This window comes from Nomascus leucogenys, chromosome 13 (genome assembly GCF_006542625.1).
Source record: "Nomascus leucogenys isolate Asia chromosome 13, Asia_NLE_v1, whole genome shotgun sequence".
NCBI lineage: Eukaryota > Metazoa > Chordata > Mammalia > Primates > Hylobatidae > Nomascus > Nomascus leucogenys.
The window spans coordinates 46,735,345-46,762,849 of record NC_044393.1 but is presented as its reverse complement, the minus strand read 5'-3'; the positions used below and the strand labels follow the sequence as shown (position 1 = coordinate 46,762,849).

General features: G+C 43.0%; 1 protein-coding gene across 5 annotated transcripts in view; it reads right to left on the bottom strand.

Moving 5' to 3' along the window:
- DZANK1 (double zinc ribbon and ankyrin repeat domains 1) overlaps nt 1–27,505 on the bottom strand; it is an 82,934-nt gene that overhangs the window by 6,739 nt on the left and 48,690 nt on the right. For 4 of the 5 annotated variants that reach the window (XM_030826043.1, XM_030826045.1, XM_030826046.1 and 1 more), the window contains 7 exons: nt 24,594–24,716; nt 23,617–23,781; nt 21,840–22,047; nt 7,672–7,775; nt 5,617–5,691; nt 3,086–3,182; nt 2,555–2,655 (listed from right to left, as the gene is read on the bottom strand). In XM_030826043.1, coding sequence (XP_030681903.1) covers nt 2,555–2,655; nt 3,086–3,182; nt 5,617–5,691; nt 7,672–7,775; nt 21,840–22,047; nt 23,617–23,781; nt 24,594–24,716 — 873 coding nt within the window. The remainder of the gene's footprint in view (nt 1–2,554; nt 2,656–3,085; nt 3,183–5,616; nt 5,692–7,671; nt 7,776–21,839; nt 22,048–23,616; nt 23,782–24,593; nt 24,717–27,505) is intronic. The other variant, XM_030826047.1, reaches the window with a different exon arrangement.

Here is a 27,505-nt window from a genome sequence, read left to right as displayed (position 1 = left end):
CACTCCAGCCTGGGCAACACAGTAGGACTCTGTCTCAAAAAACAAAACAAAACAAAACAAAACAAAGAAAAGCTCTCAGTAATTTCAAGATATTTTTTTTTTTTTTCTCTGAGATGGAGTCTTGCTCTGTCGCCCAGGCTGGAGTGCAGTGGCATGATCCTGGCTCACTGCAACCTCCGTCACACAGGTTTAAGCAATTCTCCTGCCTCAGCCTCCCGAGTAGCTGGGACTACAGGCACATGCCACCACGCCTGGCTAATTTTTTGTATTTTTAATAGAGATGGGGTTTCACTGTGTTAGCCAGGACGGTCTCGATCTCCTGACCTCATGATCCGCCTGCCTCAGCCTCCCTAAGTGCTGGGATTACAGGCGTGAGTCACTGGGCCCGGCTGAATAACTTATCTTTTTATATTTTTAAATGCCATACATTCATCTTTATATATAAAGAATTTCAAATGCTGGAAGACTGAAGGAAGCTGTTTAGAAAGCAAGAGACATTGCTTTTAGTATGTTTCTGCCTCTGGATCCCGGGCATGGCTGCGGGGTGGTCACAGGACCACCATTTCCATTCGTAAAGCGGAAATAATACCTTCCCTGTCCTTGCTCCTGTGAAGCCATGGCCACGAGGACACTGGTCAAGGCCTCTGAGCCTTTCAGAAGATGATGCCTGGTTCAGGCGGTGCCGCCTCCTTTCTCGCTGTCCCCATCTTACTGATGAATAGCTTGGAACCAAGTACTCTAATCAGTAAACCCCCAGCAGGGGTCTTGGGGAGCACTTGTTTACACTGATTTCCATTCCTCATGGAAAAGTGTACTAGAATGCAGTGGCATGTCAGCTTCAGGAGGTATGAGACCTTTACGCCTTTTGTTCAGGTTTTATGTTCAACACGTAGAACAGTGCCTGGTACATATGTGCTCAAAAATAATCACTGAATGAGTGAACAAATGTTACGGCTTCTGATACTTATCCTCTAAATGCAAATGAGAAAAAAAGGCATATACAATGGAAGACTCAGGTTATACACAGAGTAAATAGGTAGAGTCTCCCAAATTGTAAGCTGTTCAGTTTATGGAACTCTATGCTTCTTTTATACTCAATAACAATATTTCAAACTGGGAGAAGGTGGTGAGTACAAAAAATCCTAAAAAATAAAAGTTAAAACAATTCTAACATATTCTTTCCAAATTTACTGGTGTTTGTTACATACAAAGCATGTGGTGGGAAAAAAAAATAAGATAAAGGACAGAGTCCCTGCCTCCAGAGGAATCAGGGTGCAAGCTGGGCAGCTGGTGTACTGACGAGGTGGCGTTGAGGGCCTGGGCTTGGAACCACATGTGGAGGGAAGCACCCGGCATCGTGCAAGTGTCCAGCTCAGACCTGGGCCCGGGCCTTAGGGCTTGCTGCTAATCACATCTGTTCTTTGCATTTCAGCCAAAGAGGACCAATTAAAAGGCAAGGTTGGGGATGGAGCAGGTGGCATCCACTGCTCTTTTCTCCAAAGCTCCTTTTAGAATTATTCTTTGCATATATTTTTAAAACACAAAACTCTAAAAGATGTGGGAAACTCTAAAACGGTACTGACCATTGGTGAATTAGTAATTTTGAGAAATTCCAAGAAGACTGAAAGTAGATGAAATCTGACAGGGAAACCAAACTGAAACAAATAAAAATCCAGCTGAAGACACCAGAGGTAGGAGTGTTTTCTTTCCAGGGGAGCCCTGCAGAAGCTTAAATTAATCAATATGGAGGTTAGGTGTTGAGTGCAGCCTGAATGCATGAGTAGATGATTAAGGGCTCTGTGGTGAATAGCTAAGATCGCTAGTGCCTTACCCCTTCTTCCCCATGTAAGAAGGGCAAGAGGCTTGTGCTCTTTGCCCTGATAACTATTTCGCAGAAAGTGTAAGATTTGCCCAACAAAGGCTTCTACTTGGTGCACTGGGGCCCAAGAAAGGAGAAGGGCAGAGCCTAGACCTCCATGACAGACATATGGGAGGGTGTGGAGGGAAAGGAAAAAAGCTGCATCCCAAGCTGAAACCCGTGAGAGCGCTTCACACCACCACCACCATCACCACCAGAGGAGACTTTTTCCACCAGCAACTCAGGGGACCTGAAGGCTTTCTCCTGCTCCCTGTCCACACACCCTCCAGGGACGTCTGTCCACAACATGCCTGTCCATTCACACAGGGACTTCAGGGCCCATCCTCATGCTGGGCACCATGCCAGCATCTGCACTACCCAACTAGTCTTCATTTGCCAAATGACCAGACAACCAAGGTTCCATATTTGAGACAAACCAAAGACAAGAAAAAGATAGGCATACAGAACTGACCCCAGAGGAAACACACAGATGATTCAGGAAACTGATGGGAACTTTGAAACAACTCTAATTCATAATCTTGAGATATTTTGAAGAAGTCTACCTCTATAAAATAAAAGCTCATAAAAAAGGAGCAGAAAATGAGAAATTATTCTTCCATTTTAAAAAAGGTCAAAATAAAACCTGAAAATCACAGGCTGAAGACAACATCCACAAGGACCAAAAAAGACACTTACTATAAGCTGCTCCTTCTTTTCCTGAAAAGTTTTGGTCTTGAAATTCCTTATCCTTTTGATTTTTTCAATAGTATCTGAGGTACTCTGGCTGTAGTCACTCACTGAAATGACAGAGTTGGGGAAAAAAATGATGCCCTTCCCCCAGCTCCCCACACAAAGAATTATTTCTTACTTCCATGTCCCTCAAAAGTCAGAGGATAAAATGGCTTTCATAGAAATTTCTATTTGATTAAACCTGGCAGGAGAGACTCCTAGAGCCATTCCCCTGTCCAGGAACCAGAGGAAGGGTGGGAAGGAGAGGAAAAGAAGGGACTTCAGTTTTTAGGTCCAAAAGTGCCCCCACAAATGAATGTCCTCAAGCCCTGTAAAGGACTTCAAAAGTCTCACCTCTGACTTCAGAGAAGCCAGAGAAATAAAACGACTGGAACATAACTGCAAGATCTGTGACTGGGCTATCAAACTCTTAGCAATTCTCTGCTATCATGTGTTCCTGGTCAGTTGTTTTAAAATTGCCAGAAGGGAATAACTCACCCCAGCTGGACCTGCTGCCGCACAGCCCCCCATCACCCTCGGCAGCACTGCTCAGAAGGTGATCGCTGAAATTCACTGCCTTGTTCAGGTAAAGGTTCTGGGCAATGAAAACATTCAAACACCATGAATGATGAGGCTGCTTTGTCCCACTAGAAAGAAGGATCTCCCTGCTAATCTGTTCCTCCTTATTAAGTACAGCTGTACCTACCCAGAGAGTGGAGCCTGAGACCTGGATGTCCTTCCTGACTCCTCCTCACCTCCCCAGGATGCTCTGTCCATTCTGCTGCTTACACACGGCTCAGTCTGGCCCCTCCTCCTCTCCCTCCCTGAAGCCCCAGCCCCCTCGTCTCACACTGGGACCATCACAATAGGCTTTCAACAGGGGTCTGCCAGCCTCCCTGCATGTGGCTGTCCCAGTCACCTTTATATCCTTTATAAGTGATTGTGTCATTTCTCTGCTTAAAGTCCTTCAATGTCTTGGAATTAGGGTATCATGATGGGAAGGTCTCAGGCTGCCAAGTGTGAATCCTGGGTCTGCTACTTACTAACTTAGTGCTCTTGGAAGAAGCAGGTTGCTTAACTTCTCTGAGCCTCAGTTTCCTCACCTGGAAAGTGGAAATAATATAGCCTACCTCAATGGCATGTCATGAAAGCAAAATGCAGTAAAATGGACATCTATATAATGAGGCCAGACACAGAAGTCTGTGTGCACCCGGACTGATCCCCCTGCACCCTCACGTGGCTGCCTGCTCCTGTCCCAGGGAAGAGCCTGCTACTTCCTGAACACTAGAACATGCAGGCTAAAAAAAGATGTATTAAACCTAGGGCCCAGGTGCAGTGGCTCACTTCTGTAATCCCAGCACTTTGGGAGGCTGAGGCAGGTGGATCACTTGAGGCTAGGAGTTCGAGACCAGCCTGGCCAACATGGTAAAACCCCATCTCTACTAAAAATACAAAACTTAGCTGAGTGTGGTGGCATGACCCTGTAATCCCAGCTACACAGGCAGCTGAGGAATGAGAATTGCTGGAACCCAGGAGGTGGAGGTTGCAGTGAGCCAAGATTGTGCTACTGCACTCCAGCCTGGCTGACAGAGCAAGAATCTGTCTCAAAACAAAACAAAACCAAACCAAAACAAAACAATGACCTGGGAACAGTTACTCCAATTCTACTTGTGAGATAGCTAGCACACTGGAGATGCTGCTGGTGGCCCACCCTATTCCCACTAGCTGGCCAAGTTACTCACCCCAGCTGTTGTGTAGCTGCTAAGAGCTTACTGTTGGACCTCCTTCCCCAGCAAAGTGCCCTCAGTAGGTGGATGCTGCTTTGCCCTAGAGGTTATGCTCCCTCTCCTCCTTGCCTCAACTGGGGACAACTTTGTGGTGTAATTCATTCTCCAGAGTTCCCCTTGGATCAGGCTAAAGCTCAACTTTGCTTTTGTCTACCTGCTCATTCAGTCGCTTCCCCTTCCTTGACCTGCTTCTCTCACTTCCCTTACCCTGAAGTTCCTCTCTGACCCAAGCTCTGCTCTAGTCACAACAATTAAAAAGAGCAGTTAGTGCTTTATTTGGTTTCAAAGCACATTCATGTGCATTAGCTCATTAGATACTCCCAGCCTCCCCATGAGTTAGACAGGGCCCATGTTTCTATCCCAATTTCAACAACACCATTAGCACCTTGCCAGGGCCTAATAAATGTTAATTTCCCTCCTTTTCCTTGGCTTCTCAATTGATTAATTATTCTGACTTCTTGTCCAATGAAACTAAAGCTGTTAATGTCAATCAATTAATGTTTGAAACACACTTACAGGCTCTGTGGCAATGCCCCAGTCACCATATAAAAGGGAAGATCAAGGACACATGGCCACAAAGTTTGGTTTATTTTATAGAAGAAAATATATCAAAGGGCATATCAGCAAATATTTTTGTTAGTCTTTCCCCAAATCAATTATATGACAGACATGCCATTGGACTTCAGTGAGTCTGAATAAGCCTAAGAACTACAGAACAACAGGCTGGGCGCGGTGGCTCAAGCCTGTAATCCCAGCACTTTGGGAGGCCAAGGCGGGCAGATCACGAGGTCAGGAGATCGAGACCATCCTGGCTAACATGGTGAAACCCTGTCTCTACTAAAAATACAAAAAATTAGCCGGGCGTGTTGGCGGGCGCCTGTGGTCCCAGCTACTCGGGAGGCTGAGGCAGGAGAATGGCGTGAACCCGGGAGGCGGAGCTTGCAGTGAGCCGAGATCGCGCCACTGCACTCCAGCCTGGGGGACAGAGCAAGACTCCGTCTCAAAAAAAAAAAAAAAAAAAAAAAAAGAACTACAGAACAACTCCTGTTCTCACTATATCTTCATGTGCCTGTCTGAGTTTTAACTTATTTATCTAATTCTATGAAATTGCTTGCCTCTAGTAGCATTTAATAATATTTGAAACTTTTCCTTTCTGTGGATTACACAGAAGCATTTCTATAAATTGTCTCAATTTACTAATCAGTCAGTTCTCAAATGAATAACTTCTGGAGGCTTACTCACCTTGTTTGAGACTTGACTATAATTCAGTCTGATGCTAACTTCACAACCATCTTCGTGGACAGTAGCAGAGATAAGCTTTTAAAAGAGTTGTAGAGAGAATTCATAACTGTGGGTGTGGGGCTCATTGCCTTAAGAGTGTACAAATTCTGAGATGTTAAACTCTAAATTTAACCAAATATTTAATTAACACAGAAGAAAGTAGGAAAAGAAAAACAGAGCAACAAAAACTAGGTGAGATAAACAGAAAACAAAGAACAAAATGGCAGATCCAAATCCAACCATATCTAAATTCTACTAATTATAAATAAACTACTCTAAAGAGAAGAGACTGCCAAATTGAATAAAAAGGCAAGATCCAAATCTATACATTCTTCAAGAGATGCACTTTAATCGAACTACATGACTAGATGTTATCACCTTGGAAAAGGTATCCTGGTAGCGGGTGGGGACAGGGCTTGGTAATTAAGGGACAAGTATCACAGTTGAGCAGGTTTCTCTGTAAGTAGCAATAGGAATTCAGATTAAGCCAAGGGACAAGAAATGTTTTCATGAAGGGTCAGATAGTAAGTATTTTAGGTCTTGTGGACCATATGTTCTGTATTGTGAATACTTTACTGTCATAGCACAAAGCAGCCACATAAGTAAAGGAATGGGTGCAGCTGTGATCCAATAAAATTTTATTTATAAAACTGGGCAGTGGGCCAGATTTGTCTCAACCACCACAGTTTGCAGATCTCTGGATTAGGCTGAAGAATTCATAAACTACCAAAACAGATTATCAAAGGAAATTGGGCAATACTTGAAAATGAGATCATCTCGATGTTGGCCTATTTGGCAGCAGAAGAGTAGACAGTCTATTTCATAAAGTTCCTTCTAGTCTTGCGACAAACAGAGGAAAGGTCCTCTCACAGAGCTGTCTTTTTATAATGGCAATGTAGTATCAAAGAAAGGACATGGGACTCTGACGGGGTCTGACAGATCTGCTTCAAATCTTGAACCCCATGAGACCCAGCAGTGTAGTCTTGGGCAGGTCACCAAACCTCTCTGAGCTTCAAAATTCCTGGGTGTCAAATCAGGCTTCTTCTAACTATCAACTGCAGTGTGAAAAACCACCCCAAACTTAGTGGCATTAAACCACCACCACTTTATTATGCTATGGATTCAGAGAGGGCATAGCAGAGATAGCTTGTCTTTGCTCCACATGTCTGAGGCCTCAGCTGGAAGACTCAAATGGCTAGAGGTGGTTGGATGTCTGGGGGCTGGAATCATCTAGAGTCTGGTCACTCACATGGCTCATGAGCAGAGATGACTCGAGGACTGGGTTCAGCTGGCGCACCTACATGCAGCCACTCCATGTGGCTTGGGCTTCTCATAGCAGGGTGGCTGAGCTCCAAGAAGAAGTGTTGGAGGTGAGTGTGCCAAGCAAGAGAAAGCCACATGACCTTATGTGGCCAAGCCCTGGAAGTCTCATGGCATCACTCCCACCATAGTCCGTTAGTCAAACAGTCACAGACCCGCCCAGATTCAAGGTGAGGGAACACAGATTCTACCATTTGAGGGGAAGACAGTCAAGGAATTTGTGGTTATTCTTTTTTAAAGTGATCACAAAGGTAATACACCTTCCTTGCAGGTTTGCTGTGAAGGCAAGAATGATGAATACAATGCTGATGCTGGGTGCACTGTAAAATGGCAGCCGTTATGTTACTGTTGCTATATATTAACAGTGTATGATTTAAGTGTACAATCTGGATGGATTAAATTGTTCTGGGACCTTTCATTCTGACTGTTAGAATTTCCAATGTGACATCTGAGCATGAGATGTTCAGAATCTTATTGTCTTAGGTCAGGTGCCCCAGAAGCAGACTCTGAGACAATCTTCATGTGCAAGTGATTTATTAGAGCAGAGCTCACAAGGCAGAAGAGTAAGAAAGTGTAGAAAGCAGAGCGGGAAAGGGAAAGGAGCCAGGCAAGATGCAGTTTCAGGCAAAGTCCATGGAGGGTTCCTTCAGCCTGATCCCGTGGACACTTGTGGAGTAGAAATTTCATCTCACCCACCTTTCCCATCCTGGGTTCTGCAATCAAGGCCCGGAATTCAGGGTTGTTCTGAGCATAACACCTGAGGTGAGCAGAGATGTGATCCAGCTGTCTTCTCCAGTACCCTAAGAAAGAAGAGAAACCCTGCCATCTGAATGATTCTCCTGAGGCTAAGAAAGAAAAATGCTAGCATGGAACATGTGTTCTCAGAGAGGGTAATTTCCTTTGTCAAACTTTGTGATGGACTTTCCTTAGTGAACCTCAACTACGTCCTGGAACCCATTTTCTTCCATAACTGCTTGTTACATGTGATTAATCATAGACTATTATAGAATCTCAAAAGAGGCCAAGCATGGTGGCTCACGCCTGTAGTCCAACACTTTGGGAGGCTGAGGCAGGTGGCTCACTTGAGGTCAAAAGTTCGAGACCAGCCTGGCCAACATGGTGAACAACCCTGCCTCTTCTAATAATACAAAAATTAGCCGAGCATGGTGGCGTGCACCTGTAGTCCCAGCTACTCAGGAGGCTGGGGCAGGAGAATCGCTTGAACATGGGAGGCAGAGGTTGTAATGGGCAGAGATTGCACCACTGCACTCCAGCCTGGGCAACAGAGCAAGACTATCTTTCAAAAAAAAAAAAATCTCAAAAGAACATATTTTGATTGCCACACATGGGGTCTTTTCTTTTTCTATGATTCTATCCCACCTACAATAACTTATCTAATGTTTTATTTTATTTATTTTGAGATGGGATCTCACTCTGTTGCCCAGGCTAGAGTACAGTGGTGTGATCATGGCTTACCACAGCCTTGACCTCCCTGGGCTCAGATGATCCTCCCACCTCAGCCGCCCACATAGCTGGGAATTCAAGTATGCACCACAACGTCTGGCTAGTGTTTGTATTTTTTTATAGAGATGGAATTTCACCATGCTGCCCAGGCTGGTCACAAACTCCTGGGCTCAAGCGATCTGCTTGCTTCAGCCTCCCAAAGTGCTAGGATTATAGGTGTGAACCACCACACCCAGCCCTTACACAATATTTTAAATGTACCATTTGGGGCTTGCCAAACGTGTACACCCCAATCAATATATAAAACATTTCCATCACTCTAAAAAGTTCTCTTGGGTCCCTTTCCAGTCTGCATAGGGTTTAAGACACATTTGAATTAGTTGCCACCATTTAAAACTTGAGAGATTTCACGTGAGTCTGATGCCTGGTTTCTCATATGCAGGCGGAAGATGCAGGGGCACTGGGCTCACCTTCCCACACAGGCTGACCACCTGAGGCCAGGGAGCAGCTGGCTGCTTTGGACAGGGCACAGGCTCTCCAGCCGGCCACAGCCCCTGCTGTGCCCTGGGGCCACTTAACTCTGCAAACCCACATTGGATCCCACCTACCAAATGAAGACACTAAGCTGAAAGCAATCAGAGGGATTTTCCAAGGTCATGCAGCATGGTTCAGTGGAAAGAGCACATAATTTGGAGTTCAGACAGGCCTGCATTTAAATCCTAAATCTACCATTTATTAGCTTAGTGATGTTGAGCCAGACACTTAAATCTCCCTAAGCCTTACTTTTCTTACCTAATAAAATGGAACCAATACCCCCTACCTCATGTGTTACTGTGACATTAAACAAGAGAACCTAAGTGTTCTTAGTTGGGTTCCCCTGAGAGCAGAATCTGAGATAAAGACTTAGGACAGGTGGTTTCTTTGGAAGGTGACCGTGGGACATGCAAGTGATGGAGTATAAAGAGCAGGACAGGGAAGGGAAGGAAGACCAAATGTGTTAAAAACTGGTTAATACCCTGGGCAACTGGGGCCCGATCTTGCTGGGGATATGAGGGACCATGGAGAACATGTCTCACAGTTGTCCGCTGAAGGACAGAGAAGCTAAGGGATTTGCTCCCCAGCTCCCTTGCCCATGAGTGAGGGCAGCCCAAGTAGTGTTAACTCCCAGTGCTTCAGGGTTGCACCTGTGCACGGATAGGCAGCCTTCTCCTGCTCTGAAGTTGGAGGCAGCAAAGTCAAGAGAGATAAAATTATTTAAACAAAACAGCAAGAGAGAGAATGGGGCACATTTGATGAGGCATGCTAGCAATGATGGGTGAAACCATCCACCACGGCTGCATTGAAAACAAGCAGGCTGAGATCTGGCTTGGGGCATCTGGACAGTCCACTATGAGTAATCGAGACAATGCTAGAGATCATACTGAGCCTAGCACACTGTTTGACACAAAGTAGCCATTTATCCCACAAATATTTACTGGGCACCTACTATTGGTCATGTACTATTCTAGGGCTAGGATACAGAAGTGGACAGAGTTCTTGCCCTCAAGGATCTTACATTCTTAGTGGACACAGATAATATGAAAATAAATAAATACGTATGTAGGAGTATGTTAAAAATGAGGTTCTGACTGAGAAGCTACAATACAATAGATCTATACTTCTTTTTTTTTTTTTTTTTTTAATAGATGGAGTCTTGCTCTTGTCGCCCAGGCTGGAGTGCAGTGGCACGATCTTGGCTCACTGCAACCTCTGCCTCCCGGGTTCAAGCCATTCTCCTGCCTCAGCCTCCTGAGTGGCCAGGATTACAGGCACCTACCACCACGCCTGGCTAATTTTTGTACTTTTAGTAGAGACGGGGTTTTGCTATGTTGGCCAGGCTGGTCTCGAACTCCTGACCTCACGTGATCTGCCTGCCTCGGCCTCCCAAAGTGTTCTGATTACAGATATTAGCCACCACACCTGGCCTAGATGTATATTTCTAAAATGAAATCTCAACTCTCAAAAAAGCACTGAGTAAGGACCTTGCGAGGAAGTCCTTTGGAAAGGGTCATTGTAAGACTGTGAGTCCCCATGGAGTGGTGAGTTCTATTCCCTTCCAGCTCAGGCTGAACAAGGGGATTCGAAGGGACTAGTTTCTACTACAGGAAACTGAAAACCTATTTCTATTATCCACTGCTACCAAACAAAACACCCCAAAACTCAGTGGTTTAAAACATCAACCACTTTACTGCCCATACTTCTGTGGGTCAAGAATATGGTCAGTGCTCTGCAGGGACGGCTCATCTCTGCTCCACATGGTGTCAGTTGAGCCATCTCAAATAGGGCTATGGGATCCAAGATTATTTCATCCACAAGGCTAAGGCCTCAGTGAAGATGGCACAAACTACTGGGAGCTGTCTGGGATGGCTCAGCCTTCACCTGCACTCATTCAAATGTCTGGAGTCTTTGGGTTGGGTGCTGGCTCAGGTGCTCTGTTCTTCTTCATGTGGCATCTCTTCTAATGCAGTAATCTATACTGAACTTCTTTACACAGTGCTGACTTCCTAGAGAGTTAAGTGGAAGCTTTCAGCTCTCGTAAGGCCTAGGCCCAGAACTATCACGGTGTCTCTTCTATCGCTCTCTATGTCAAAGCAAGTCACAAGGTCAGTCCAGATTCCAAAGGAAGAGAAACAGCCTCTTCCTCCTAAGGACAGGAGGGATATGAGGAATGATTCTGGTCATCTCTGCAGACAATCTACCACAGGTCTGATACCACATTTATATCTGGAAGACTTCAGTCAGATTGTGGGCTGGGTTTTGACTCCCACTAAGGACATCCAGAGGGCAAAGAAGAGCTGGGAATGAACAAGTTCTGGCATGGCAGCCTAGGGATTTGAGTGGACCTACTCCCCAGTAAAATTGTTAGAATAGGTAGCTAGGGAGACATGAGCAGGGCATGAAAGGCTCCCCCCACCCCCAGAAATGTCAGGTCACCATCAGGTGATGGTCAGGCAGTTGTTAAACTTTCTCTAAAATAACAATTGGCTACAGCTGGTGCCAGGGGACAGCGGTCTCCCAATAGATAGAAGACACCTGAAGCTGGTGATCAGCAGCTTCCCGATGAGATCTCAGGAGTTAGACGAGTGGGCTCAGGCATGTGCACTAAGAAGAAAAATGGCAGAGTTTAACTGGTACATGACCTTTCTCCAGGAACACTCAATGGATAAGGGAATGCCTCAAGTGAGCATGCACACAACTTCCGTCAACATACGGTGCATGTGGTTCCTCCCAAGTACTGGCAGGCCACTGAACATGGGGACAGCCCACCAAGAGGAATCAGGGGAGAAGTAATGCTAACTCTGGAACCATGCCAATGTATAAGCCCCACATCAAGGGCTGAACAGCACACTTGAATCTCTCAAGTCACCCGCTTGGCCTTCTTCAAAATGTACCTCCTTTCGTTCCTGCTCTAAAACTTTTCAATAAACTTTCACTCCTGCTCTAAAACTTGCCTCAGTCTCTTACTCTGCCTTATGCCTCTCGGCCAAATTCTTTCCTCCTTGGAAGCAAGAACTGAGGTTGCTGCAGACCTGTACGAATTCGCCACTGCTAACAAAACTATTTAAAAAAACAGCAAAATCCATCACAAGTATTTTAGAGCCATCTAGAAATGGTTCTAAAGCCATACAGAAAATAAACATTTAATGAAAATATACCAAAACTCAGAATCATGAGAGCCTGTGGTGTTTGAACCATGGGCCACTCCCTTCCACTCCTTCTCAGCTCCACTCCATATAGGTGCAGCTGAGTACACAGGGCTCCCTCTCCTCAGAGTTTCCAAAGGGGTGTAGTATCTTCCGAGGAAGGTCAGGGACTTCAGTATTTCTCATCCTGTCCCAAGTGCCCTTTGCACAGGCTAAATTCTGGCCAAGTGTGGTCAAGAGATGGGGGCTCCCTTTCTCTGCCCAATTACCACTCATGGGATGGATGTTCTACCTTTGATCTGGAACACTGAGAATACCGGGGTCCAGACCACCTATTCCTGGCTCATTCAGCACAAGTCCAATGTTGGGAGAAGCAAGTCATGAAGAACAAAGGCTACAGCTGCACCTGCTGTGCTGCTTACCCAGCCCCTAAAGCAATGGTGCCACATTGAAAAAACATGCCATTGTCTCCATCCAGAGCATTGGCTCAGAGATTTTGCCCAGGGGAAGAGGCAGGTCAAAAAACAGAGTTCAGAATCTCTTCCCAAAGAAACAGACTTCATTTGCAACGAAGTGTGGGAAAGTTCAAGCCTAAGGCTGCTTTCAAAACAATGGAGGGTATGTTAAAAAGCAGTTAAAAGAAGACTAGAAGATTCATTAGAGATATGAGCTAAATAGGCTGGCCAGTTTACCTCAGAGGATCAGAGAAATAAACAGCTAAGAAGAGCCCTCCTGAGGTAAGAAAAATATTCAAACATTGACCTAAAAAACAATCCCTGTAAAGCCAGGCTGTCCAACCCACAGCCCATGGGCCACATGTGGCCCAGGATGACTCTGAATGGAGCCCAACACAGATGCATAAACTAACTTTCTTTTTTTCTTCTTTTTTTTTTTTTTTTTTTGAGATGGATTCTCACTCTGTTGCCCAGGCAGGAGTGCAGTGGCATGATCTTGGCTCACTGCAACCTCTGCCTCCCGGGTTCGAATGATTCTTTTGCCTCAGACTCCCAAGTAGCTGGGATTACAGATGCCTGCCACCATGCCCAGCTAATTTTTGTATTTTTAGTAGAGAAGGGGTTTTGCCATGTTGGCGAGGCTGGTCTCAAACTCCTGACCTCAGGTGATCCGCCCACCTCAGCCTCCCAAAGTGCTGGGATTACAGGTGTGAGCCAACCCCCTGAGCCACAGATTCATAAACTTTCTTAGAACATTATGAGAATTTTTTTTTTTTAAGCTCATCAGCTACCATTAGCATTAGTGTATTTTATGTGTGGCCCAAGACAATTCTTCTAGTGTGGCCCAGGGAAACCAAAAGATTGGACACCCCTGTTGTAAAGGATGCCAAATTTAATTAAACCAGTCCATGAAGCAATTTATGCCCCAGGTCATGGTTGAAAACAATAGAGGAATCATCCAACAATAAGCAGAGCTTAATGGCTAGTTGTGGTCAGGAAAGAGACAAAGAGAGCCCTGCCAAACCACCATCATCCTATGGTGACAGGGTGCGTGCCAACACTACACTCTCCATGGAGTCACATCAGAAGCTTCATACTGTGGGGGTGAAATAGAGTTCACTAAAATGAACAGACAAACAGACAAACAAATAACAATAACAAGCCTGGAAGATAGGTCAGTACCCAGAGTTGATACAATATATTATCTAACACACCCAGTTTCCAACAAAAAAATCACGAGACATGCAAAGAAACAGGAAACTCTGACCCAAACACAGGGGGAAAAACATGCAACAGAAACTGCCTGTGATAGCAACTAGATGTTGAAGATTTAAGACTTCAAAGCAGCCATTATAAACATGCTCAAGGAACTAAAGGAAATCATGCTTAAAAGGAGTAAAAGAAGAGCCAAGAGTAGTGGAATGTACATGTAGTCCCTGCAACTCGAGAGGCTGAGGTGAAAAGATCTCTTGAGCCCAAGATTTGGAGGCTGCAGTCAGCTATAATTGCACCACTGCACTCCAGCCTGGGTGACAGAGCAAGACCCTGACTTTAGAAAAAAAAAAAAAAAATAGAAGAAATTGTGATGCATTTCAGGAGGCTGAGGTGGGAGGATTGCTTGAGGCTAGGAGTTTGAGACCAGCCTGGGCAACATAGTGAGACCCCATCCCTACAAAAATTTTTTTTTAATTAGCCAAGCATGATGGTGTGCACCTCTAGTCCCAGTTGCTTGGGAGGCTGAGGCGGGAGTATTGCTCAAGCCCAGGAGTTTCAGATTGCAGTGAGCTGTGATTTGTATCATTGCACTCCAGCCTGGGTAACAGAGCAAGACTCTGCCTATGAAAAATAAAAATACAAAAAGAAGGAAGAATTCTTCCTGAAATATAAGAGAATATAAATAAACACATGAAAGGAAAACCAAATAAGAATATGTAGCAGAAAAGTATAATAACTAAAATAGATAATTCACAAGAGGCGCTCAACAGTAAATGTGAAGTAGGATAAAAAAGGATTAGCAAACTGAAAAATAGGTCAATAGATATTACACAATGTAAAAAAAAGAGAGAAAAAGGAAAGAAGAAAAATGAACAGAGCCTAAGAGACCCATGGGAAGCTATCGAGCATGCCAACATCTACATGAGAAACCCGGAAGGAGAGGAGACAGAGAAATGGGACAGAAAAAATATTTGAAGAGATGATTGCCAAACCCTTCCCAAATTTGATAAAAGACACGAATTTATACATCCAAGAAGCTCAACAAGCTGGAGGTGGAGAAAGATGGCAGAAAAAGCCTACATCATTCATCCCCCCTGCTGGAACACCAAATTTTAACAGCTATCTGCACTCAGAAAAGCACCATTACGTGAACCAAAAATCAGGTGAGCAATCACAATACCTGGTTTTAACTTCATATTGTGGAAAGAGGCATCAAGAAGGGCAGGAAAGACAGTCTTGAATCACTGATACCGTCCTTCCCCACCCCCCAGCAGCAGCTATACAGCATGGAAAGAGAATGTGTGCACTTTGGGGAGGGAGAGCACAGTGACTGGAGACTGTACACTGAACTCAGTACTGCCCTGTCACAGCTGAGAATAAAGCCGTGCTGGGCTCTGCCAGTGCCCGCACATGGAGGGAGCATTTGGACCAACCCTAGCCAGAGGGAAATTGCTCATCCTAGTGGTCTGAACTTGAATTTCTCAGCAAGCCTCGCCACTGGTGGTCGAGGTGCTCTGGGATCATAGGTAAACTTGAAAGGCAGTCTAGGACACAAAGACTGAAATTCCCAGGCAACTCCTCGTGCTAGGCTAGGCTCAGAGGCAGTAAACTAGGGTGGCACGTGACCTAGGGAGACACCAGCTGGCATGGTTTAAGGAGGGCTTGTAATATCCCTTCTCCAACTCCAGGCAGTGCAGCTCATGGCAACAAAAGCGACTCCTTTCTACTTAAGGAGAGGAGAGCAAAGAGTAAAGAGGACTTTGTCTTGTATCTTGGATACTAGCTCAGCCACAGTAGGACAGGGCACAAGGCAGAGCCGTAAGGCCCCCCTTCTAGGCCCTAGCTCCCAGCTGACATTTCTAGACACATCCTGGGCCAGAAGGGAACTCACTGCCTTGAAGGGAAGGCCCCAGTCCTGGCAGGATTCATCATCTGCTGACTAAAGGGCCCCTGGGCTCAAATAATCACCAGCAATACCCAGGGAGTATGCTGTGGGCCTTGTGCTCTGATGTGTGCTAACTTCAGGGAAGACCCAGCACATTCCAACTTGTAGTGGCTATGGTGCAAGACTCATTCTGTTTGAGAAAAGCAGAGGGAAAAGTAAAGGGGACTTCATCTTGTACCCTAGGTACCAGCTTGAACACAGTGGGGTAGAGTAGCAAGCAGGCTCTTGGGGTCCCCGAGTCTAGGCTTAGGGCCTTGGACAGGATTTCTGGATCTGCCCTGGGCCAGAGGGGAGCCCACTGCCCTGAAGGGTGAGTCCCAGGCCTGGAAACATTCACCACAAGCTAACAGAAGAGCCCGTGGGCTTCAAGCGAACATTGGCAGTGGCCTGGCAGAATCCCCTGTAGACCTGTGGACCAGTAGTGGTGGTGGCCACAGGGAGAGGTTCCTCTGCCTGTGGAAAGGTGAGGGAAGAGCAGGAAAGACTTTCTATTATGATTTCATTGCTTAGCTGCAATATAATAGAACATCAAGTAAATAATTATGTTTTTTTACTCTAACCCTTGGCTCCCGACAGCATCTCTGGACATGCTCAAGGCCTGGTAGAACTCACCATCTGGAAGGGAAGGACCTTGGGCAAGGCCCAGTGCTATACTGGCTTCAGGTATGACCCAACTCAGTCCCAATAGTGGTGGCCACAGGACTGCTTGCATCACCATACCCCTAGTTCCAGGTGGCTCAGCACAGAAAGAGAGACTTTGTATGTCTGGGAAAAAGAAGGGAAAAGAACAAGAATCTCTTCTTGGTAGTCCAGATAATTCTTCCGGATCTTATCTAAGACCACCAAAGCAGTACCTCTACAAGTCTGCAAAAAATCACAGTGTTATGGGGCTTGGGGTCCAAGTCCCTTCGAATACCTGGAAACCCTTCCCAAGAACAATAGGCACAAACAAGTCCAGACTGTGAAGACCTCAATAAATACCTAACTTTTCAAGGCCCAGACACTGAAGAGCATCTACCAGCATCATCAGCATCCAGGAGAACATGACTTCACCAAATGAAATAAATAAGACGCCATGGACCAATCCTGGAGAAACAGAGATATATGACCTTTCAGACAGAAAGTTCAAAATAGCTGTTTTAAGGAAACTCAAAGAAATTCAAGATAACACAGAAAAGGAATTCAGAATTCTGTCAGATAAATTTAAGAGAGTTTGCAATAATTAAAAAGAATCAAGTAGAAATTCTAGAGTTGGAAAATAGAACTGACATGCTAAAATATGCATCAGAGTCTCTAAATAGCAGAATTGATTAAGCAAAAGGAAGAATTAAAGTGAGCTTGAAGACAGGCTATTCAAAAATACACAGTCAGAGGAAACAAAAGAAAACATAATAAAAAACAACAAAGCACACCTATAAGATCTAGAAAATAGCCTCAAAAGGGCAAATCTAAGAGTATTTGGCCTTAAAGAGGAGGTAGAGAAAGAAATAGGAGTAGAAAGTTTCTTCAAAGGGATAGTATCAGGCCAGATGCAGTGGCTCACATCTGTAATCCCAGCACTTTGGGAGGCCAAGGTGGGTGGATCATTTGAGGTCAGCAGCTCGAGACCAGCCTGGCCAACAGGGTGAAACCCCATCTCTACTATAAATATAAAAATTATCCAGGCATAGTGGCTCACGCCTGCTATCCCAGCTACTTGGGAGGCTGAGGCAGGAGAATCGCTTCAACCCAGCAAGTGGAGGTTGCAGTGAGCTGAGATCACACCACTGCATTCCAACCTGGGGGACAGAGTGAGACTCCGTCTCAAAAAAACAAACAAACAAAAAAACCAAACAGATAGTATCACAGAACTTCCCAAACCTAGAGAAAACTATCAACATTCAAGTACAGTAAAGTTATAGAACACCAAGCAGATTTAATCCAAAGAAGACTACCCCAAGACATTTCATAATTAAACTCTAAAAGGTCAAGGATAAAGAAAGTATCCTAAAAGCAGCAAGAGAAGAGAAACAAATAACGTCCAATGGAGCTCCAATACATTCAGCAGCAGGCTTTTCAGCAGAAATCCTATAGGCCAGGAGAGAGTGGCATGACATATTTAAAATGCTGAAAAAAATAAAAAAGTTTTCCCCTAGAATAGTATATGTCTGGCAAAAATATCTTTCAAACATGAAGGAGAAACAAAGATCTTCCCAAACAAAAGCTAAGGAATTTCATCAATACCAGACTGTCCTACAAGAAATGCTAAAGGGAGTTATTCAATCTGCAAGAAAAGGATGTTAATGAGCAAGAAGAAATTATCCGAAGGTCCAAAGTTCACGGGTAATAGTAAGCACACAGAGAAACACCGAATAGCATAACACTGTCATTGTCGTGTGTGAACTTCTCTTGACTTAAATAGAAAGACTAAATTATGAACCAATCAAAAATAATAACTACAACTTTTTAAGACAGTACAATAACACTAAAGAGAAAAAACAAAAAGTTAAAAAGCGGAGGGGATTAAATCTAGAGTTTTTATTAGTTTCCATTTTGCAAGTTTGTTTGTTTATGCAATCAGTGTTACTATTATGCATTGCATGGCTCTACCAAAATATCTCACGCACCCCATAAATATATACACCTACTATGTACCCACAAAAATTTTTTAAATAAAAAATTTAAAAGATTTTTAAAAAGAAGCTCAACAAGTTTCACGTAGGATAAACCCAAAGAGATCCACAGCGAGACACATTATCAAACTGTTGAAAGAATATGACATGAAGAGAATCTTGAAAGAAGCAAGAGAGAGGTGATTCGTAAGATTCAAGGGATCCCCAATGTATTAACAGCAGAACTCTCATCAGAAATAACGGAGGCCAGAAGACAGTAGATCAACGTATTCAAAGTGTTCAAAGAAAACAACTGTAAAGCAAGAATCTTATAGCTAGTAAAGTTTAACAAAAACAGAGAATTCATTGCTAGCAAATCCACCTTATACGAATACTTACGAAGGTCTTTAGGCTGAAAGCAAATGACCCTAGAGAGTAATATGAATACACACACACACACACCACCACCACCACCAGTAAAGGTAATTATGTAATTATAAAAGACATTATAAATGCATATTTCTTTTCCCTTCTTCTCAACAGATTCAAAAAGAGATTATGTAAAACAATATGAATATAATTATAAAGTTTGGCCTATAACATATAGAAATAAGATATATTGACCAATAACAACACAAAGAAGGTGGGTGAGGCCAGGCGCGGTGGCTCACGCCTGTAATCCTAGCACTTCGGGAGGCCAAGGTGGGTGGATCACGAGGTCAGGAGATCGAGACTGTTCTGGCTAACACAGTGAAACCCCGTCTCTACTACAAACACAAAAAATTATCCGGGAGGCTGAGGCAGGAGAATCGCTTGAACCCAGGAGGCAGAGGTTGCAGTGAGCTGAGATCACGCCACTGTACTCCAGCCTGGGCGGCAGAGTGAGACTACGTCTTAAAAAAAAAAAAAAAAAGGAGGTGAGTAAGAGCAAAGCTTCATTGGGCTTAGGAAATGAATCCAAAGGAATAAATTAAGAGAACTATAAATGGGGGAAAAGAAGGCTAATATAACAAAAGCCATAAATAATAGTTCTTTTTTTAAAAGACATCATGTTATAACTAATAATTATAACAGTGTTTTAAGAGTTTATAACATATATGTAAACATAAACATAATGTTATATTAGAAAATAATGCCACAAAAGTTGGGAAGAGGGAATTGAATTATAGGGGTAGAATTTCTGTATTTCATTGGAATTAAGTTAGTATAAACCTGAAGTATAGTCTGTTAAGATGTATGAGGAAAACCCTATAGTAACCACTAAGGAAATAACTCAAAGTATGTAGTGAAAAAGTCATTAAATAAATCAAAATGTTACACTGGAAAATATGCAATGCAAAAGAAAGCAGTAAAGGAGCAATAGAGAAACAAAAGAGGCATTTAGAAACATTTGGAAAACAAAAAGCAAAATGGTAAGTCCAATTTTATCAATAATAACATTAAATGTAGATGGATGAAAAAATCCAATTAAAAAAAAAAACAGGGATTGTCAGAATGGACAAAAAACCCTGATTCATGGTGCTGGACACAGTGGCTTATGCCTGTAATCCTAGCACTCTGGGAGGCTAAGGTGGGAGGCTTCCTTGACCCCAAGAGTTTGAGACCGGCAACACCGGCAACACAGTCACACCCCATCTCTACAAAAATTTTAAAAATTATCCAGGTGTGGTGGCTTGTGCCTGTGCTCCCAGCTACTCAGTAGATTGAGGGAAGAGGATCACTTGAGCCCAGGAGGTCAAGGCTGCAGTGTGCCATGATTGTGCCACTGCACTCCAGCCTGGGCGACAAAGTGAGACCCTATCTCAAAAAAAAGAAAGAAAGAAAATGAAGGTACACCAAACTTATGGGACGCAGTGAAAGCAAAGCTCAAAAAGAAATTTATAGCAGCAAATGTTCACGTTCTGAAGAAAGATCTCAAAATCATCGCCCTAATCTTTGGCCTTAAACCAGGAAAAGAAGGGCAAAGTCAACTTAAAGTAAGAAGAAAGAAGGAAATCATGATTAGAGTGGAATTTAGTGAAATACAGAATATAAAAATAATAGAAAATCAATAAAACCAAAAGTTGGTTCTTGGAAAAGATCAATGAAATTGACAAACCTTTAGTAAGATTGACCAAAAAAAGTGACATCTCAAGTTACTAGAATTAGAAATGAAATAGGAGATGTTATCACCAACTTTACTGAAATAAAAAAGATTATAAAAGAGTATCACAAACAACTGTATGCTAATAAATTAATCAGATGAAATAGATAAATATCTAGAAAAGCAAACTACCAAAACTGATTCAACAAGAAATAGAAAATCTGAACAGACCTATAAAAAGTAAAGAGTAATCAGAATTGCCCACTAGACAAACATCAGATCCAGATAGCTTCACAGGTAATTTACCAAAATTTAAATAATAGTTAATACCAATTCTTCATAACCACTTCAAAAAAAAAGAAGTGTTTCTATAAGGCTACCATTATCCTGATACCAAAATCAGACAGACAGTAGAAGGAAAGAAGAAAACTGCAGACTAATATCTCTTATAAATATAGACACAAAAGTCTTCAAGAAAATACTAGCAAACTGTCTTAGTCCATTTGTGCTGCTATAAACAAAATACTTGAGACTGGGTAATTTATAAAGAACAGGAATTTATTTCTCACAGTTCTGGAAACTAGAAGTCCAAAATAAAGGTCCCTGCAGGTTAGGTGTCTGGGGAGGGCCTGGTCTCTCTGCTTCCAAGATGGTGCCTCGTTGCTGCATCCTCCAAAGGAGGGGAACGCTGTGTCCTCACATGGAGGAAGGGCCAAAGGACAAAAAGGGGCTTTAGCTCATTCCCTCCAGCCCTTTCATAAGGCACTGATCTATTCATGAGGGCTCCATCCTCATGATCAATTTCCAAAAGGTCCCGCCACTTAATACCACCACAATAGATATTAAGTTTCAAAATGAAATTTGAAGCACCTAGCTGGGACCACAGGCATGTACCACCACAAATGACTGCTTTAAAAAAAAAAATTGTAGAGACAGGGTCTCACTTTGTTGTCCAGACTGGTCTCAAACTCCTAGACTCAAGAGATCCTCCAGCCTTGGCCTCCCAAAGTGCTGGGATTGCAGGCATGAGTCACCACAACTGGCCCAAATTATAGACTTAAAAATAGTCAAAATGGTGAATTTTATGTTATTTAAATTTTACAATTAAAAAAAGGGATAATGGCAGATAGCAATAGCACTGCGCATTAACATGCCTATCACGACAAAAGAAACCCACATATGCCATGTGACTGAGGGACTAGGCAACAGCGCTATGAACTAAAACATCGGAATACTGAAAGTTTAAGGAGGAGCTTACAGGAAGAGCTTCTTTTTCCAGTACAAAGAAAATTACTTGAAAAAGAGGAAAAGAAAGAAACTTACTTCTTACACATACAAATAAATCTAAAAGGAAGAGAAAATGAAATGTTCTTTCAGAGAAAGAGCAAATTCCCTCCTGACCAGAAGAAAGGGCATCCTTCCCCTTACCTCTTCCTGGGCTGATGGCTGTGAGGAGGGGTTTATGGTCACTCATTTTCTCCTGCCTCTGCTTTTGAGAGGCTATTTCCACTTCCTTTTTTGCTAGCAGCTTGCTGGATGGGTAGAACAGGCCAACAGTCTGTGTTCCTATGTCCCTCTTAGTCCCAGCATCAGATCTGGGCAAAGGAATATTCAGGGACTGCCAGGCACATCGGGGCTATGAGTGAGGCAGAAGACATTTTTTAAATTAGAATATAATTTAATCAATCTTGCATTTTACTTATAGAAAACAACTCTAATCAGAATAAAAAGTATCTCAAGAAAAGTGTACTTTGAACTAATAGGGTTTTCCAGCCTTTGCCTCACCTTCCTTGCTCCTGTCTTTCCCAGCAACTTCCAGCCTGATCCATGATTAGCCATTTATTATCTAAAATTCAGCAAATCAAGGGGTGTTTGTCGGCCTTGATGCCTGGAAGATATCTATCCTTCTCAGCTCTATAATCCAGTAGAGCATAGACTTCACTACTCATCCACACTCAGCCACTGGTCACCAACATCTTCTCTAACATACTTTCCTGCATCTAAACCTGGGGACCTGAGGGGAATACCATGAAATGTTGTGCATTGCACAACGTCACTGCATTCAAAGTAGTACAATTCACATGGTGAACATCATATATTTGCATATGTATTAGGGTAATTTTTCTAGTAGAGAAACCAGTATATTACAAGCAATTTCCAATAGATGGCAGTCAAGTATCTTGAGAAAAGAACACCTTTGTTTCATTTGCACAAAAGAGTAAGGGCTAGTGGCAGTCTAGGATTTAAATCTTTCAAACTGGGTTAAGAAAGCCATGAACGGCTGGGCGTGGTGGCTCATGCCTGTAATCTCAGCACTTTGGGAGGCCAAGGTGAGTGGATCACAAGGTAAGGAGTTCCAGATCAGCCCGACCAACATGGTGAAACCCCATCTCTACTAAAAATACAAAAATTAGCCGGGCATGGTGGCACGCACCTGTAATCCTAGCTACTCAGGAGACTGAGGCAGGAGAATCGCTTGAACCTGGGAGGCGGAGGTTGCAGTGAGCCAAAATTGCACCATTGCACTCCAGCCTGAGCAACAGAGCGAGACTCCATCTCAAAACAAAAAAGAAGGTCATGAACTCCCTAAAACTGCATACAAAGTGCTGAGCACATCCTCTAATAATGATCAATCTTTAACTTCTTATAATAAAGCGATAAGAAGAAACATGGAAAGTCTTTATCCAGCTTAGAGAAATTTATAAAACTATAAAAATCTAACACAAAGCCAGTTGTTAGAGCTTAAGGACTTCTGAAAATAACCCGGTGAGATGGGCCTCAAACTATGCCCAGCTGTTATAAATTACAAAAGCAATCTTATATATCCTAAGCTTTCTAAAATATAAAAAAGGGGAAGGAAAAGTTCTCAGAATGCTACATAAGAAATTCAAGAGAAGTGCATTCTATCTCATGTATTTTAAGGCCACTGAAGTGGTATTATGTCTACCGCCTTGCAAATGCAATGGCATAGACCTCAATTTACTACACACAAATATGCCCATTTAGGTCTTTGATTTCTGAAGAAATCATTCGAGTGTTTAAAATCTAAATTGACTGCATTTATTTACACACCTAGTTGAAATTCCACATGAAAGTTCTAAAAGTTTTGGGTCTCTTCCCCAGGTTGATTCACAGGGTAGAGCACACACATTCAGAGTTACAGCCTCTTCCTGGGTACCAGTTCTTACTACAGGGGAGGCCTCACCTCAGAAAAAGGGCGAGGTTCCTCAGCAGCTAAAGCCAGCCTTCTGTCCAAGCTAAGTTTCGCCAGGGACTTCACACAAATACCACAGGAGCCACAGAATCGGGCAGACAGGTGATTGCTGGCCCCACATTTAGGGCAAACAGAGCAGCCAGCAGGAAGGCCAAGCTAGAGGATAGAAAATATCTTGATGAATATTAGAGTTATAATTTCCTCATGTAAATTATTCCCATACCATACAAATTAACATATGCCCAGACTCTCTGACCCAGCCATTCTGCCTTCCAGAATTTATCCTACAGATGGACAAGTACAGAAAGAAGTGTACTCCAGGTCAACCCCTAAAGCACTGTGGTTTTAAATCACTGAAAACAACACACATGTCCAGCAATAGGGATGGTCTAAATATAACACAGTACATACATACAAACAATGGATTATGAAGCCACTGAAAAGAATGAGGAAGTTACTAACAAGACACATTGCTAGGTGAAAATAATTGGGTCAGTGTTCATGTACCAGTTTACTTATACATGCACTGAATAGCTGAAAGAACATCTCAAGAACTGGATATGAGCAATTGCTTCTGAGAGGAGAACTGTGGGACTTAGAGAGAAAGGAGACAAACCCTTCACTCTAAAACTTTTTTATTATTTGCATGCGATACTTAAATAAATAAATACATAGTCTTGAGTGTTTTATTATAAAGGCAGGCAGATGGAATTCATTTTAAAAAATGCCAGTAGTCAATAAATGAGTGAAAAGGTTTAACCTCAAAGAAATGCAAATCAAAACAGTCATCAGAGATGGCTCTCAACGTAAGATAATTAATTATCTCTATCTCCAGATTCTTAGGTTATAGGTACCAGTAGCGAAATCACAAGAAGTGATTTCTGCAAGGCCATAGAAGAAACGCCTGGCTCTCTCCAGGCCAGTGGTGAGGTGCTCAGTATACAGAACCTCAGTTTTAAAATACCCACCATGGCTCCACACCAGCCGCAGAAGGATGCCTCCCAGAGATTCCAGCAACCACATCTGGAGCAGGAAATGGTCCCCCCTTTCTGAGTGGGTGGAGGAGGGGCTTTATCCCCACTGCACATCGACTGGTGAATGAAATGGCATTTAAAGGCAGGATCAGTACTATATTCTCTAATCCCCCTCCCAATTCAAAAAAGATAAAAAATTCCCAGACAAGATGAACCCTGGAAATACAGGTTTTTTTTTTTTTCCCAAAGGAGTACAGCTATGATGGGTTTCACCAATTAATAAATTAGTACACAGAGCACACATTCCTTCATGGAGATAACAGAAAGTCAATGAAACTGGTGCCTTGCACATCTTAATATTTTTCGATATCTTTAATTTCAGGGATAGCAAGCCCTACTGTTGATTGAACAGAACAATATTAATGAAGGAAGAAGAGAGCTAAGCTACCTGAGGGGTCACGATTGAGGCTTATCTTCTATCCTTTGGAGTTTTGGTTTCCATAGAAAAATGTGACTTCGTTTCCCATTCTTGACACATGAGAACAATTATTTTATATGGGGGACAGAGGCAGAATTGTTTTGTGAGAATTCCTGGGACTATGTTAGGTAAACCTAGATTCGAATCTGTTCCTGCTGCTTCCTCACTATTGCCTGGTAAGAGACTTGCTCACTTCCCAAATGGGAGTGACAGCTGCTACCTGATCACCCACCATGTGCAGGCTCCATTCCCACACTGCCCTGCACCCTCGCGTCAGTCCCACTGCAAACCTGGGAGGTGAGTGTCATCACTGTCCCCATCTTACAGAGGGAGAGCATGGGGATACAGAAAGGGTGAGATGCATGATTAGAGCCATCTGACTCTAAAGCCTGGCTTCTCTCCCTGACTCCATACAGCCCCTTCAGTACAATAGCTTCCTCCCAGGTCTGTAGGGGGTTTCAGATGATTACCCACAGTTAAGTGGATAGGAATGCTTAGCACAGGGCCAAGCTCCACCGGCCAGCTTCCTTCCGGTCCCACCTTGTTTTCCACTAGACCCTGATTTCTTCAGGAGAAAGGACTATAATTTCACTTTTACTCCCCCCACTAGGACAGTCCTGGTACCTTGGCACATGGGAGTCATTCAAAAGGTTTTACTGAGTCAATGAATGACTGATTCAATTGGTAACTGAATGTGTATTACCACATATGCCAGGCACAATACTAAGAATGCGCACACCAGGGAAAACATTTGCTGAGGGCACTTTTCCCTAAAGACACAAGTTTTAGTTCACTCTATCTGCCCAGCTCTATCCCGTTTTGCTTCAGGGACTGCTCTGTTATCTAGAATAGAAACCTACCCAAGAGAGGCCACATCAGCCCCCAGCATTCACAGACACTGGAGAACAGAAGGCCTCTTTGCGTGCACTTGCCTTCATTTCTGTGTAATTAGAGGGAAACTCCTTCAGGTAAATCAAAGAGAAATTCTCTGCAAACTTTTGCTTCAGAACTTACATTTCAATTATCCTATTCTTAAAACAGGATTTTGGCATAAAGGTTGCTGACCTTGGTTTCTAAATACAAAGCCTTCAGACTTTTCATTGAAATGTACTGGCTGTTCAAATGGCTTTTAAATATAACATTGCTTTAAAGAAAGAAAAGTTATCTTTCTGGTAGTCTTACTGATCAAAAAACAAAAAAAAAAAAAAAAAAAGAAGAGAAAGAAAAGTTATCTTACCCCATCATATTAATGCTGCTAAACAAAGAAAAGACATAAAGCTATCAGAATGAACATGCATTGTTACTTCTATGGACTACAGAGACAAGTATTATCCTGTGGCATCTAAGCTCTGATATACCATTCAGATAGAAATACAATTTTTAGAACAAATTCAATTTTGGGATTGTTCTGAAAATAGTTTTGTAGATAGATGAGACCCAGAAACAGTTACATCACTGACAGTTAATAAAATCAATTTAAATGGTTTTATTATTTACATAAGAAGTCCTGAATGCCTGAGGAAAGGACGTCTGAGAAAATCTTTTGCTGGCAATTTATTGAAATCTATCTGTAAGAATATTTCAAGAATTCCAGAAGTTCCACTGTTTTCTATTTTTATGCTTTCCCAATCTCATTATTACTCTCTGTGGTGCCTTGGAAAAAATTATAGAGTGTCATTTTATGATGAGATAGTGATATCAAGTCTAAAACCACATTAATAGACAACTCTCAACAAAAGACAACCCTAAAATTACATCAGCTTTGATGTGGAAATAGATGGGTTTTCTGATGAAATTCAACACCTCATTAGTTTGTTTTTAGTCTCAGTTCTGAAAAAGAAACACATCGTATGTAACAGAAATCATCTTTTTTAAAAAAAAAAACTACAGATTTTTCCTTCTGGTAATGATAGCCTAAGACCATAATAAATGACTCCCACACAGAAAACAACTATAAAATCTGCTGATAATAGGCCAGGTGTGGTGGCTCACATCTGTAATCCCAGCACTTTGGGAGGCCGAGGTGAGTGGATCACTGGAGGTCAGGAGTTCGAGACCAGCCTGGCCAACATGGTGAAACACCATCTCTACTAAAAATACAAACATTAGCCAGACGTGGTGGCACATGCTTGTAATCCCAGCTACTTGGGAGGCTGAGGCAGGAGAATCACTTGAACCCAGGAGGCAGAGGTTGCCGTGAGCCGAGATCATGCCACTGTACTCCAGCCTGGGCTACAGAGCATGACTCTGTCTCAAAAAAAAAAAAAAAAAAAAAAAAAAATCTGCTGATAATACACGAAGGCAGTGGAAAATGAACAGAAGCAGGTAGAGTTGCAGCAAGTACATACAAGCAGGAGGGGAGTTATACAAAGTCAGTTCCCATCGTCACGGTTTTCAGCCTGGAGCTAAGGGTCGTCTACATAGCACA